This window comes from Palaemon carinicauda, chromosome 5 (genome assembly GCF_036898095.1).
Source record: "Palaemon carinicauda isolate YSFRI2023 chromosome 5, ASM3689809v2, whole genome shotgun sequence".
NCBI lineage: Eukaryota > Metazoa > Arthropoda > Malacostraca > Decapoda > Palaemonidae > Palaemon > Palaemon carinicauda.
The window spans coordinates 192,489,503-192,503,995 of NC_090729.1; the positions used below are offsets into that span (position 1 = coordinate 192,489,503).

Below are 14,493 nucleotides of genomic sequence, written 5' to 3' on the forward strand. Positions count from 1 at the left end.
GAAATTGTAGTCTATTATAAGGTAATTATTATTTTTTCACTTTCCACATTAAAACCCCCATTTCAACTCTTGGAAGTAGGCCTGCACATTGAGTTCTTATCTTGTATTTACTGTAAATAGATTTGTTATCTCTCTACATAAATGCTTTCCTAGAGGTCAGGTAAAGGGCAAATTGTATTATTAATTTCTTTTCGAAAGTATTTCTTCGTGACTCAAATGAAACATTATTACGGTAGAGGATTGAGATTGTAATGCTAATTTCGTTTCAAAAGCATTTTTTTCGCGAGTGTGACACGAAACACTTATGATAGAGGTTTTGAGTTAGTCAGAAAGGGGTCTTTGGTGAAAAGGATTTCTAACGATAGTGAACTTCGTTTTCGTGATGCCCGGTGATTCCATAGTATGGATCCTATAAAGTATAAACCTGCTTGGGTAATTAGATTTTCTAAATTTTGAAGCATCATCGTCTCATAAGGCCATCGATAGATTTCGCCAGTCGTCTCTATCCTGAGCTTTGAAAACAAGGAGCCTTTGTATATCAGCGGCCAGTTCCTCATGTGTTCATTAAAAATGGACATCAACTAACCTAAACTTTCCTCCCCCCCTAACCTAACCTACAAGCCGTGTCCTTACCTAACGGGGGGAATAACGCCCCCCTGCGACCCCCTTACACTGCCGTATTCCAAGTTAGACATAATAATACATACAGGTGGCCGCTATCATACATACACCCCGAAATCAATACTTCTCCATTCGTCTTCTCCCATCTCAGCTTCATATGCACAATTATTCTTATAGATAGCTTTTATAAGGCAATTACAAAAATAGATTTCCAGTGTTCAGAAGGCTACGCAACTTAAAAGCATTCCGAACGACTCATCCTTTCGCTGGGGCGTGTGGCGACGCCCTGTGAACCGGCGACTCGGTGGCATGGGCCAGTGGATGGCTTGAGGTGGGGATCACTGTTACGGAACTGTCTATGTTGAGTGGGCGTCCGCACTAAGCTCGGCATCAATATGGCCGCCCTTGGGGAGCCAGGGGCGTCCAGGTTGCCTAAGGAGGTGTGAACCGGGCCAGGGGGGAAACCCAACAGCCAAAAGCACCCATGTCGACCAGTAGTGGGATCGCGCCCGTGAGTCGACAGCCCGTACCAGCCTCGCCAATACAGGTGGACCTGGTCCTTTTTATGATTATATATTTCCCGTTAGTTTAATTTTGTTCCTTTATAAATCTCATTTAATAATAAAGGGAAACATTTTCTCAATGTTTTGCATTTGAACTTTATTTACACCGATTTTAAAGCAAATCATCTAGAAAATTGAAAAAACACTATTAAAAATGTAAAAATAAATATTTAAAATTTGAAGTTAAGTATAGCGGAACCAAATTGGTGAAGGCAATTCTTCAATAACCTCCCCCCCCCCCCTTCAAAGAGAGCCGGTCACGACATAAACCCTAATTTGGTTTCCAAAACTGATTGCATTGTGTATGCCATGCCAATTATTATTATTATTATTATTATTATTATTATTATTATTATTATTATTATTATTATTAGCTAAGCTACAACCTTAGTTGGAAAAGTAAGATGCTATAAATCTAGGGGCCCCACAGGGAAAATAGCCCAGTGAAGAAAGGAAACAAGGAAAAATCAAATATTTTAAGAAGTTACATTAAAATAAATATTTCCCATATAAACTATAAAAACTTTAACAAAACAATCTTTTGTCACTCATATCCTGTTGTTTGAAGTTAAACTTATATTTATATTTTTCTCCTAAGTTATTGAATATTTTTTTGTATCCAAGTTTTAAAGTTCCATTTTATTAAACTTGCCAAAGCTTTGTAGCTTATGGGTTCCTCGTAATCGCTTTTGAATATTAAAAAGGAATCATATAGACGCTGTAAATTGAAATTCAAGTGACTAGTCCTTAAGAGGAGTGGTTTGCGTGTGTGTGTGTGTGTGTGTGTGTGTGTGTGTGTGTGAAAAGAAAGGCCAAATAGTAAACCAAATGAAAATTATGAATCGTAAATTTAGTTGAACTTTTTAGATTTTTGTTTGATTTATGATGTAGAAAACAGTAAATTATTACATGAATTCATGCCAATTATTATTATTTTAATTATTATCATTATTTTAATAATTTTAAAGCTTTTAATTATTTTTTATTATTATTAAATAAGTTACCTTGCATCACGTATAATGTCTGGTAGTGTATGTATATCCTCTGACATTCAAAGTGCAATATTTTGAGTAACTTTCTAATGTCTTGCAAAAGCCATTACCTCATTGCTTAGAGAGCTAGAATTATGAAATAAAGACATGGTCTGCGATCTACTATACGATAGATAAGATTAGAAATTTCAGTCTAGAATGCTAATAACGCTATTCGCTGGATTAATGAAAATAAGTCTTTATTTGTGAATTCTTCAATTATTAAGACATTTATTTTTTTAGAAAATAAACAATAGAGGTAAATACAATTTTAGGAAGATTTAAGATTGTTTTTTTCTATAGTCGTAAGTATTTGTGAATTTGTCAATTATAAAGTCTATATTGATTTTTTATAATTAAGCTTAGAGGTAATTTCACTTTTGGGAAGATTAAAGATTGTTCTTGTATAGGCTTTTTATTTGTGAATTCATCAATTATTAAGGCGTTATTTATTTTTAGAAAATAAACACAGAGGTAATTTCACTTTTAGAACGATTAAAGATTGGTTCCTTTATAGTCTTATTTGTGAATCCATCAATTATTAAGGCGTTATTTATTTAAAAAAAAAAAAAACAAAAAAAAAAAAAACAGAAGTCATTTAAATTTTAGGAAGATGAAATATTATTTCTTCAATAGACTTTTATTTGTGATTTTTTAGAAAATAAGCATAGGGGTAATTCCACTTTTGGAAAGATTAAAGATTGGTTCTTGTATAGGCTTTTCATTTGTGAATTCGTCAATTATTAAAGCGTTATTTATTTTTAGAAAATAAACACAGAGGTAATTTCACTTTTAAAAAGATTTTTAGACTTTCATTTGTTAATTCATCAATTATTAAGGCATTGTTTATTTTTAGAAAATAAGCTTAAGAGGGAATTTAAATTTTAGGCAGATGAAATATTATTTTTTCTATACTTTCATTTGTGAATTCATTAATTATTAAGGCATTATTTACTTTAATAAAATAAACGCAGAGGTAATTTCACTTTTAGAAAGATTAAAACTAGTTCTTATATAGACTTTTATTTGTGAATTCATCAATTAATAAAGCATTATTTATTTTTAGAAAATAAACACAAGAGGCAATTTAAATGTTTAGGAAGATTTAAGATTGTTTCCCATAAAGGTCGAACAGATTTGCATTAGGTGTTTGTTTACTCATAGTAGGTCAACCGGATATCCGGATATCCGATGTGTACACACTACTGCCAGAGGAAATGGCCGTATCCGTACGTTTAAAATAATGTATTTACTCATTACATGAACTTGTTGAAGGCGGTTACAGCATCTTTTCTTAGATCTTTTGTTGATGAATTTCTCCATTTTACCCAGAATTGATATATGAACATAAAGTTGTGAATATTTGCATCAAAGTGATTGTAGTGTATGTTGATATATGTGTGTATGAGAAATATATATATATATATATATATATATATATATATATATATATATATATATAATGTGTGTGTAGAGTATGTATATATATATATATATATATATATATATATATATATATATATATATATATATATATATATATATATATATATATATATATATATATATATATATATATATATATATATATATACACATACATATACATATACATATACATATACATATACATATACATATACATACATACACATTTATATATACATAAATAAATAGATAATTAGATGAATAATTCGTCCGCCTATATACCTAAGTACATTCATGATTGTTCTATATCTAAATGATCTTATGTGAGTTTGTCTTCCCCTCAAAGTTGTTGATAAACTTTCATGTTATATTGAAGTAAACACATTACATTTGATTTTATTAGTTAAAAATATACCATTAAGATCAAAATATTCCACCTTGGCCCGTAAGGGGATCGAACCCTCGACATCCGCGTTATTAGCACGGCGCTCTAACCAACTGAGCTAACAGGCCACAAGAATAAGGAAAATGTTAACATTAACCAGACATAATTATGTAATTAATGGGAGGTTTGTAGTAGAGTTGTACATTAACTCACAGGTCTAAATGTCATAAGAATGACAGAGATAAGAGCTGGTCATTGCAAAGCCGGACTTTGTATTTAAGAACAGAATTTACACATTACTATCAAGGCCCAAGCTTCATTTCTACACTGTTAAAAAAAAAAAAAAAACAGGATTTCAATCTGAAATTTTCGGTAGAAATTTACTGTTCTCAGCTGTTATTTCAGTAAAATACAGGCAACCATAATGTTTACCCTACTTTGTTATTATCTTGTACGTGTTGGTGACCGTAATATCACTCCTTTATGTCAATATATCCGTTTTTGAAACGGTAAATGCCTGGCAACATTTATTCCAGGATTTTTTTTCTTAACCATTTGTTTACGGCAAATTTTTAACAACTGTACCCAAGTCAATGACCTTCGATGTCAGTATGCCAGAGAACTCCCCCTATTCAAGTTACAAGTTCTTTTATACACATATAACGCTCTACAATTCAAATTACATTCTTTTCCGGGCTGCCCCAAGGCAAGAGCCCGGGTCTTACACAAGGTAAGGCAATCTATACAGACAGACAGACAGAGAACTCTAACACCAATAAATCTACCCAATTTTGGACTAGAGAGGACCAGTCAATGATTGCTATTTTCGCTATTGGGTTTACTACCGTGTTTTTATTGAGTAATGTGGAATACAGGATCATTAGAATTACTTATGTCTGCTAGTAAGAGTTTGCAAAGTAATGCCGTTAGGGCAGTACAGGGAGCTAAAGCATATATATCTACTCATCCATCTATTCACCCATATTTAGAATATTTAAAGATTATAAGTATATACTGTATATACATATATATAATTCTTTTTTTTTCATTTATTTATTTTTTTCCTTATCAATTGAATTTTTGATAATCTTATAATTCTTTATATCCCGATTTTTTTTTCGGGCCAGCCCTGTGAGAGTCAAGCTTGACTCATTGGGCTGGTAAAACTCCTTCTTTTAATGATAATAATAAAGGGAGCTAAAGCAATATTTTTTTTTATTTGCATTTATGTTTGTGATTTACGAAATCATACTCTTCTTTATATTATATTGTCTTATGAAAGGATGAATACTGTGCAAAAATTAAGAAAATATAAACATTCAACTTTATTGAGCGGAAAGTAAAAATAAATTTTCCTCTTCTCAAAGAAGTTTGAAACAATCTGAAGTAACTTTCTCTGAGAGAGAGAGAGAGAGAGAGAGAGAGAGAGAGAGAGAGAGAGAGAGAGAGAGAGAGAGAGAGAGAGAGTGTGTGTAATTATATCGCCTGTTGGATTATCACTGCCCTGTATATTACTATACAGTACTTGAGAGAGAGAGAGAGGGAGAGAGAGAGAGAGAGAGAGAGAGAGAGAGAGAGAGAGAGAGAGAGAGAGAGAGAGAGAGAGAGAGGGGGGGGGGGGAGAGAGAGAGAGAAAAGAGTACTTGATATATCACGTTTCGTATTATCACTACCCTGTATATTACTGTACTCTTTGTTTGTTGTTGTATGTATAGAATCCGATCATCCCTTTCCTGTACCCATCATAATAGTACAAGAAAGCCGAAACACAAAAATAGAAATAAAAGTCATAATGTAGCCTACTTACCTTCAGCACTTGAACAGTGAAACATCTCTGAAGCTAGAATAATCAATCAATCAGTCAATCAATCACTTACCCTTGTCTATCGTTGTCCGTGATGGCCTCTGCCGACAGCTCTGCAACATTGCAATCGGTCATGTTGAAAGACTTGACTCCATGTAGGTTGAAACCGTCCACTAAGACTCGGGCGAAGGTGACCCCACTGAGGATGACCTCTGAACCTCCCTCGTATCCAAATTTGCTCCAGGTTGTCACTCTACTGTCTTTGATGGTCAGGGTTCCCAATGGAGGGAATTGGAAAGCCAGCTGTTGGCGAGATGGAATGATAAAGTGACTACAACAACAATATCAGAAACAACAACAACAACAAAATAATGCAGCCGTTTCTAGTCCACAGCAGGACAAAGTCCTCAGACAAGTCAGTTTATGTGTGAGGCTGAAATGCAGTATCAAATATTGAATGATATTAATTAAATGTTTCTTTCATACTTACTGACATTTCCTACTATTCTATTCGCTACTAAACATATTTAATATTATTAATATTATTATTATTTTATTATTATTATTATTATTATTATTATTATTATTTTATTATTTTATTATTATTATATATTATTATTATTATTACTTGCTAAGCTACAACCCTAGTTGGAACAGCAGGATGCTATAAGCCCAGGGCCCCTAACAGGGAAAATAGCCCGGTGAGGAAAGGAAACAAGGAAAAATACATAATTCAACAAAATCACCATTCCATCACCATTCTGGCCTGTGCGGATCGGCGATGGTGGAAGATTTTCCTCCGATTGCTCACAGCAAACCAACCTAGTATGGGTGGTCCTGACTAGTACAGCTTTGCTGCTCATGACGATACGCAAACCCTTTCACTACGTTAAGGTATGCACACTAAGTTAGTAATGACAGAGATTGCTGAACTCAAAGGATGACGACAGCGTCCACTATAGTCCATTTCTTTTAAGAGAGTCATATTTGCACCGACTCGCAACGGTGCCCTTTTAGCTCGGAAAAGTTTCCTGGTCGCTGATTGGTTGGACAAGATAATTCTAAACAATCAGCGACCAGGAAACTTTTCCGAGCTAAAAGGGCACCGTTGCGAGTCGGTGCAAATATGACTCGCTAAAAGAAATGGACTATAGTTATAAAATTTTGAAGGGAGTATTCTCTAAAGGAAATAACTCTAAGGGGCTAGTGCTATCAGTGCTCCTCACTTGGTTAATGTAGGCATTTCCTAAGGCTCTCTACAGCGTCCCTTCGTTCCCTTCTGCATCCACTTTTTAACTTTCTACTCTTCTTCCATTCCACTCTCCTGCCATATTGCTACCTAACCTCTTTCAACTATTACTATATTATGTATTATACCCATATATGAATCTAAGTGAATTTAATATGTATCCATATTATTGTGCTCTTAAATAGCAGGGTTGAATTAGAGAAATTCATTCCGTCTCTGAAATATTTTAAATTGACAATCCAGCTTTAAATCGCATATTTACAAATTATTTTTGGATAATTGCATTCATTAATTTTGTTCTCTTAAATAATAGGTTTGATTTGAAGAAATGCATTCCTTATCAGAAATATTTTGAATTGACAATCCAGCTTTAAATCACATATTTACATTTATTTCTGGATAATTCCAATTAGTAATTGCAGTAATTAATCTGAAGAATAATTGTAAAATCAGTGTTTTGGTAAGACTTACGGTTTTGACAGTAGATATATTAGTATTCCGGATCTCAATGCTGACGTCATCGCCATCGGTAAATCCAGAAATTGCCTTCGAGTCCACAATCGCAATATCGCAACCTTCAATCTGAACGTCCATCTTCTCAGCGTTCACGAGCCACCCTCTGGGTAATCCACTTAGCTTGCTGGCAATGATAGATAGGAAATTAATCTATGGAAGAATAGTTTTTCTTCTTCTTCTTCTTCTTCTTCTTCTTCTTCTTCTTCTTCTTCTTATTATTATTATTATTATTATTATTATTATTATTATTATTATTACTTGCTAAGTTACATCCCTAGTTGGAAAAGCAGGATGCTATAGGCCAAGTGGCTCCAATAGGGAAAATAGCCCAGTGAGGAAAGGAAACTAGGAAAAATAAAATATTCTACGAGGAATAACATTACTTTAAATATTTCTAATATAAACTATAAAAACTTTAACAAAACAAGAGGGAGAGAAATTAGATAGAATAGTGTACCCGAGTGTTAATATTTTTAAAACATTTTATTTTAATTGTTCATTACTTCGTATATCGTTTATTTATTTCCTTATTTCCTTTCCTCACTTGGCTATTTTTCCCTGTTGGAGCCCTTTGGCGTTTAGCATCTTGCTTTTCCAACGAGGGTTGTAGCTTAGATGCTAATACTACTACTACTACTACTGCTACTACTACTACTACTACTACTAATAATAATAATAATAATAGTATTATTATTATTATTATTATTATTATTACTTGCTGAGCTACAACCCTAGTTGGAAAAGCAGGATGCTATAAGCCAAGGGGCTCCAACAGGGAAAATAGCCCAGTGAGGAGAGGAAACAAAGAAAAATAAAATATTTGAAGCAGAGTAACAACATTAAAATAAATATCTCATGTATAAACTCTATAAACTTCAACAAAACAAGAGGGAGAGAAATTAGATAGAATAGTGTGCCCAAGTGTACCCTCAAGCAAGAGAACTCTAACCCAAGAGACAGTGGAAGACCATGGTACAGAGGCTACGGCACTACCCAAGACTAGAGAACAATGGTTTGATTTGGGAGTGTTCTTCTCCTAGAAGAGCTGCTTACCATGGGTAAAGAGTCTCTTCTACCCTTACCAAGAGGAAAATAGCCACTGAACAATTACAATGCAGTAGTTAGCCCCTTGGGTGAAGAAGAATTACAGTTATTTATCAAGTTAAGCTGCAATCCTGATTTAAAAAGATATGATAGAGCCAAAAAGGCAAGATATACCTTATGAGCATAAAAGGTTATATTTGGAAAAATCAGGAACCCTGTCCTGTATGTGTTTTTGGCAATAATAGAATGGAAATTATAATCTATGGAGGATTTGTTTTGCTTATTATAACTGATATTTACCAAGCTAAGCTGTAATTCTGATTTGGAAAACATACCAATAGATATGATATTTGAAAAACATACCAATTGATATGATAAGACCCCAAAAAGCTATACCTTATGGGCATAAAGGGTTATATTTGAAAAAAAAATTAGGAACCCTGTCCTGTATATGTGTTTTCTTGCGCATGGAAAATTATTAAAAAGAGAGATAATGTATTTAAAGTGTATAAGAGAATATTAGATTTAGAGTGACTTAATATGATGTATTTCACTGTGATACATATACCCACAACAGAGACAGATCAAGTGTTCTTTGTGTAACAATGGCATGAATTAAACTTATAAAATTAAGCAAAAGTGTCGAAAGGCAATCATTCTAGTGTACTGACCTGTCTTTGAAAGAGACGGAGAGCTGGGGCACTCTTCTTTGCTCTTTAGTAAGCATTTCAAAGCGAACGTAAGGGCACTGGTTCAGGACGAACTCCAGGTGATCTGACCGACGGGCCAGCTGCATTACTGCCAGAGGGAAGACCTGACGAAAATAGATTATTATTATTATTATTACTACTACTACTACTACTACTACCACTACTACAACAACACTAGTAGTGAAACATAAGCCCAAGGGTTCCAACAGGGAAACATAACCCAGTGAGAAAAGAAAATAAGTAAACAGGTAGAATAGTGTGCCCGAATGTACCCTCAAGCAAGAGAACTATAATTCAAGACAGTGTGAGAAATAGTACAGAAGCTATGGCACTACCCAAGACTAGAGAACAATGGTTTGATTTTTGGAGTGTCCTTGTTTTAGAAGAGCTGCTTGCAATAGATAAACAGTCTCTCTTCTACCCTTACCAAGAGGAAAGTAGCCACTGGTTGGGAAATAATTTCAGTGCAGTAGTTAACCCCTTGAGTGAAAAATGATTTTGAGCTTTTATCATTCGGTTATGTAAATAAATCGTATTTGAAAGATATACAGTTGGACACAGTTATTCCTGGCACACCTCGCTCTTGAGTTGTATTTGAAAGATGTACAGTTGGACACGGGTGTTCCTCACACCCTGCTCTTAATTATATTGTGTTACACCCTTACTGCGTGGTGTAAGTAAACAAACCGATAGTGTAAGGAGAGATGTGTTAGGTGGTGGGCAGGGGTATACACAAGAACTCGCCGCCCAGTAATGGTGTGACAGAGTGCGCTTCTGATCAAGGTGTGCCATGAATTCCTGTATCCAACTGTACTTCCGTAATGGTTTTCTTTTTTTTTCATTATAGAAATTAATAATATTAATAGATTTATTAAAATGATTAGAATTGTTATTGAAATGATTAGAAATAGGATTATTGAGATGATTAGAATTTAGTATTGAAATGATTAGAATTAGTATTATTGAAATAATGATAATCATTATGATTGAACTGATTAGAATTATTAATATTGAAATGATTAGAATTAATATTATTGAAATGATTAGAATTAGTATTGAAATGATTAGAATTAGTATTATTGAAAAGATTAGAAAAAGTATCATTGAAATTATTAGAAAAAGTATCATTGAAATTATTAGAATTAATATTATTGAAACGATTAAAATTAGTATTAATATCAAAAATATTATTAATAGAACAAATTCTCTTTTCGTTCTATAATGACGTTGCACCAAAACATCGTCGAACATCTTCATTACCTCCTTGGCGATGTTGCATCCGGTGATGTGAACGGAGGAATGATTGACCTTGTAGTCGTCATTCATCGGAACGGCGGTGCATTTGTGATGGCTCACTTCTTCCAAGGCTTCCCAAACGTCCTGTGGGAATAATAATATCAATTCTCTAATATCGCATGAGGGTCTGCCCCTCTCTTTTATTCTTCTTCTGTACTTCTCTTTCTCCCTATTTCCTTAATCTTTCCCATCCCGAGTGCCTGCCTTTGAGCTATAAAGTGGATTGTATCCAGGGGTATTATTATTATTATTATTATTATTATAGATTGGTGTGCGATCTCATTTATGGCGTGATATCGGAAATTATTCTTTTGCTTTGGTATGCGGTCTCAATATTTTTAATATGTAAAAAAAAAAAAAAAAAAAATGGAAATTTTCAATAGGCAAAAAAATCCTGTGGGAGGATTTGCAAGATCGAGATAGATTTTTATTATAGAATAATGGGTGCTGTTTTTTGGTGTGCGATCTCATTTATGGCGTGATATCGGAAATCATTCTTTTGCTTTGGTATGTGGTCTCAATATTTTCAATTAAAAAAAAAAATGAAATTTTCAATAGGCAAAAACAAAACAAAAATAATAGATAATCTAATGGTTCTTGCTTCACCGTGTGCTCGCTTCTATATAATGTTATTCAAATATTCATTTGTTTTTCCCTTATTAATTCCTTTTTTTTATTTTACATAATTGATTTGTTTTGAAATTACTATTTAATGTTATTCAAATATTCGTTTGTTTCCCCTGGTAATTCTTTTCCATTTTACAAAATTATTATTTTATTGAAATTACTATCCAATGTTATTCAAATATTCATTTGTTTTTCCCCTGTTATTTCTTTTTTCATTTTACAAAATTATTATTGTTTTTTAATTACTAATCAATGTTATTCAAATATTCATTTGTTTCCCCAGATACTTCTTTTCCATTTTACAAAACTATTGTTTTTTATTTTTAAAAATTACTATTCAGTGTTATTCAAATATTCATTTGATTTTCCCGTTAATTCTTTTCCATTTTACAAAATTATTAGTTTTTTTAATCACTATTTAATGTTATTGAAATATTCATTTGTTTCCCATGATAATTCTTTTCCATTTTACAAAACTAATTTTTATTATTCTTTAAATATTCAATGTTATTCAAATAATAATTTGTTTTCCCATCTTTTTTTAACTTTTGATTTATTGTTAACGTTTAATTTATTGTTAAGTTTTATTTTATTTTTAACTATTTTTTTTTTTCATAATTTATTATTATCATTCACACCATCAACGTGATACCAACTTCCTGTTTGTCACTCTCAGAAAAAAAATATAATTTTTTTTTTGTTAACTGCCTTCTTTTTTTTAACTTTTTAATTTTTAGATTTTTTTTTAAATTGTATTTTTTTTATAATTCATTATCATTCACATCATCAATATTAAACCAACCTCCTGTTCGTCGCTCTCACAGAAGCAAGAAATGTTCACGTTGACAAATTTTTTAAAAATTGAATTTTTTTTATATAATGTATTATTATTCACATCATCAATATTAAACCTCGACGTCAATGCCTTTAGATGTCAGGATGCCTAAAAACTTTAAATCAATCAATCAATCAATATTAAACCAACCTCCGGTTCGTCGCTTTCGCAGAAGCAAGAGATGTTCAGATTGACAAATCGTTGTCCATCGAGATCCTCCCAGTTCGTTTTCAGGCGACAGTTCCTTATCGCTTTCTGGCAGTATTTCAAGGGTTCTTCCTCTTCCCTTGGGGCTGTCATCGCAACCGTGAGTGAGACGGCTATCATTGCTAACAGCAGCTGGAAAGCTTGTCGTCTCGATGCTGGAAACTGAAGGTGAAAGGAAAGATTTAATAAATATAAGATATATATTTATGGTATTTGTTTTTAATTTTAGGTCATATTTTGAAACTGAAGGTGAAGGAATAACTAATAAATTATATATATATATATATATATATATATATATATATATATATATATATATATATATATATATATATATATATATATGGTATTTGTTTATAATTTTATGTTATATTTTGAAACTGAAGATGAAGGAATAACTATATACATATATATAAATATATATATATATATATATATATATATATATATATATATATATATATATATATATTATATATATATATATATATGGTATTTGTTTATAATTTTAGGTTATATTTTGAAACTGAGGATGAAGTAATAACTAATTAATTTTATATATATATATATATGGCTTTTTTTATTTTAGGTTATATTTTGTTGGGTATTTTTAGTAAGGTTATATTTTAAAAAAATCTTTCGGTCGTATATTTTGATTTTTTTAGGTCGATTTTTTTTCGGTGTTTTTTTCTTAATGTCGTATTTTTTTTTCATTTTAAGTCATATTTTTTTCAGTGTTTTTTCTTAATGTCGTATTTTTTTTCATTTTAAGTCTTATTTTTTTCAGTGTTTTTCCTACGGTCGTATTTTTCATTGTTAGGTCATATTTTTTCATAATTTTTTAATTACGGTCGTATTTTTTTTCACTTTTATGTAATTTTCTTCAGTTTTTCTTCAACCGTAATTTTTCAATTTTTAGGTAATTTTCTGTTCCGTTTCTTTATTTTGACTGTTCATTACTTCTTATATCGTTCATTTATTTCCTTATTTCCTTTCCTCACTGGGTTATTTTTTCTTTTTGGAGCATCTTTCTTTTCCAATTAGGGCTGTAGCTTAGCTAGCAATAATGATAATGATAAGGTTGGAAGTGAAATAAATTCCACCAGGTTTTTCTATAGGGTATAATGTTTAAAAATATTTTTTCCTTTACATTTTTTAATTTTATGTCAGTCAATTTTTTTCCGTGCTTTTTTTTTTCAATAGGTCAAATTTTGTTAATTTTTTTCTTTATCATGATTTCTTTTTTTTTCACTTGGGTTTTCTTTGTCAAATTTTTGCAGTGCCTTTTTTTTATGCAGTGTTTGCTTTCGTTTGAAATGCTGGAGGAGAATTTCTTAGACATAGAAGGACGCCGAATTTAGAAAATCGTATCAAGGAAACTTTAAATGAATTTCCAATTGCAACGTCTCGTTTCATCAGTGACTTTAGTTTTATCTAAACAAAACTGCAATGGTCTCTTATTATTCCCACACTAGTGTGCGCGACCAGTAGAAAATAACGGCTATATATTTGGATAGATTTATGCTTACGCACACAACTATTCAACCCTTCCCATCCCATCTTCTCATAACTACATCCGGCTGGCTCGGCACTTTGTTCGAGAGTGTGGTCTCTGCATTATTCACTACCCTTGAGTAGTGTCAAAGCCTCTGTATAATATCCTTCCACTGTCTTGGGTTAGAGTTCTTAAGCGAGAGTGCACTCGGGCACATTATTCTATCTGTTTCCTTTTTTCCTTTCCTCACTGGGCTATTTTCCCTGTTGGAGCCCTGGGCTTATAGCATCCTGCTTTTCCAAATAAAGGAGTCCCGCTCAAACTCGTTAGTTCCTTTGGTCGCTGTAACCTCACCATCCTTTTGAGGTAAGGATTGGGGGTTTGGGTAGCTTATAGGTTTACCTGCTGAGTCATCAACAGCCATTGCCTGACCCTCCTTGTTCCTAGCTTGGGTGGAGAGGGGCCTTAGGCGCTGTTCATATGTAATATGGTCAGTCTCTAGCGCATTGTCCTGCTTGATAGGGCAATGTCACTCTCCCTTGCCTCTGCCATTCATGAACGACCTTTAAACCTAAACCTTTGATAATAAAAATGATATATGTTCATTGCTTTTCCTCACTAGGTTAGTTTCCCTGTTGGAGCCCCTGGGCTTATAGCATCCTGCTTGTCCAACTAGGGTTGT

The 14,493-nt window shown here is 32.5% G+C and overlaps 1 protein-coding gene and 1 non-coding gene across 2 annotated transcripts in view; both read right to left on the bottom strand.

The window, feature by feature from the left end:
* The window catches only part of LOC137641692 (uncharacterized), a 138,048-nt gene that overhangs the window by 117,626 nt on the left and 5,929 nt on the right, over positions 1-14,493 (bottom strand). Inside the window, exons 2-6 of the mRNA XM_068374493.1 lie at positions 12,260-12,478; positions 10,612-10,731; positions 9,313-9,455; positions 7,553-7,721; positions 5,906-6,135 (exon numbers count right to left, since the gene is read on the bottom strand). Coding sequence (XP_068230594.1) covers positions 5,906-6,135; positions 7,553-7,721; positions 9,313-9,455; positions 10,612-10,731; positions 12,260-12,478 — 881 coding nt within the window. The remainder of the gene's footprint in view (positions 1-5,905; positions 6,136-7,552; positions 7,722-9,312; positions 9,456-10,611; positions 10,732-12,259; positions 12,479-14,493) is intronic.
* On the bottom strand, positions 4,083-4,156 carry TRNAI-AAU (transfer RNA isoleucine (anticodon AAU)). The gene has a single exon. It is a non-coding gene; the product is annotated as a tRNA-Ile (tRNA).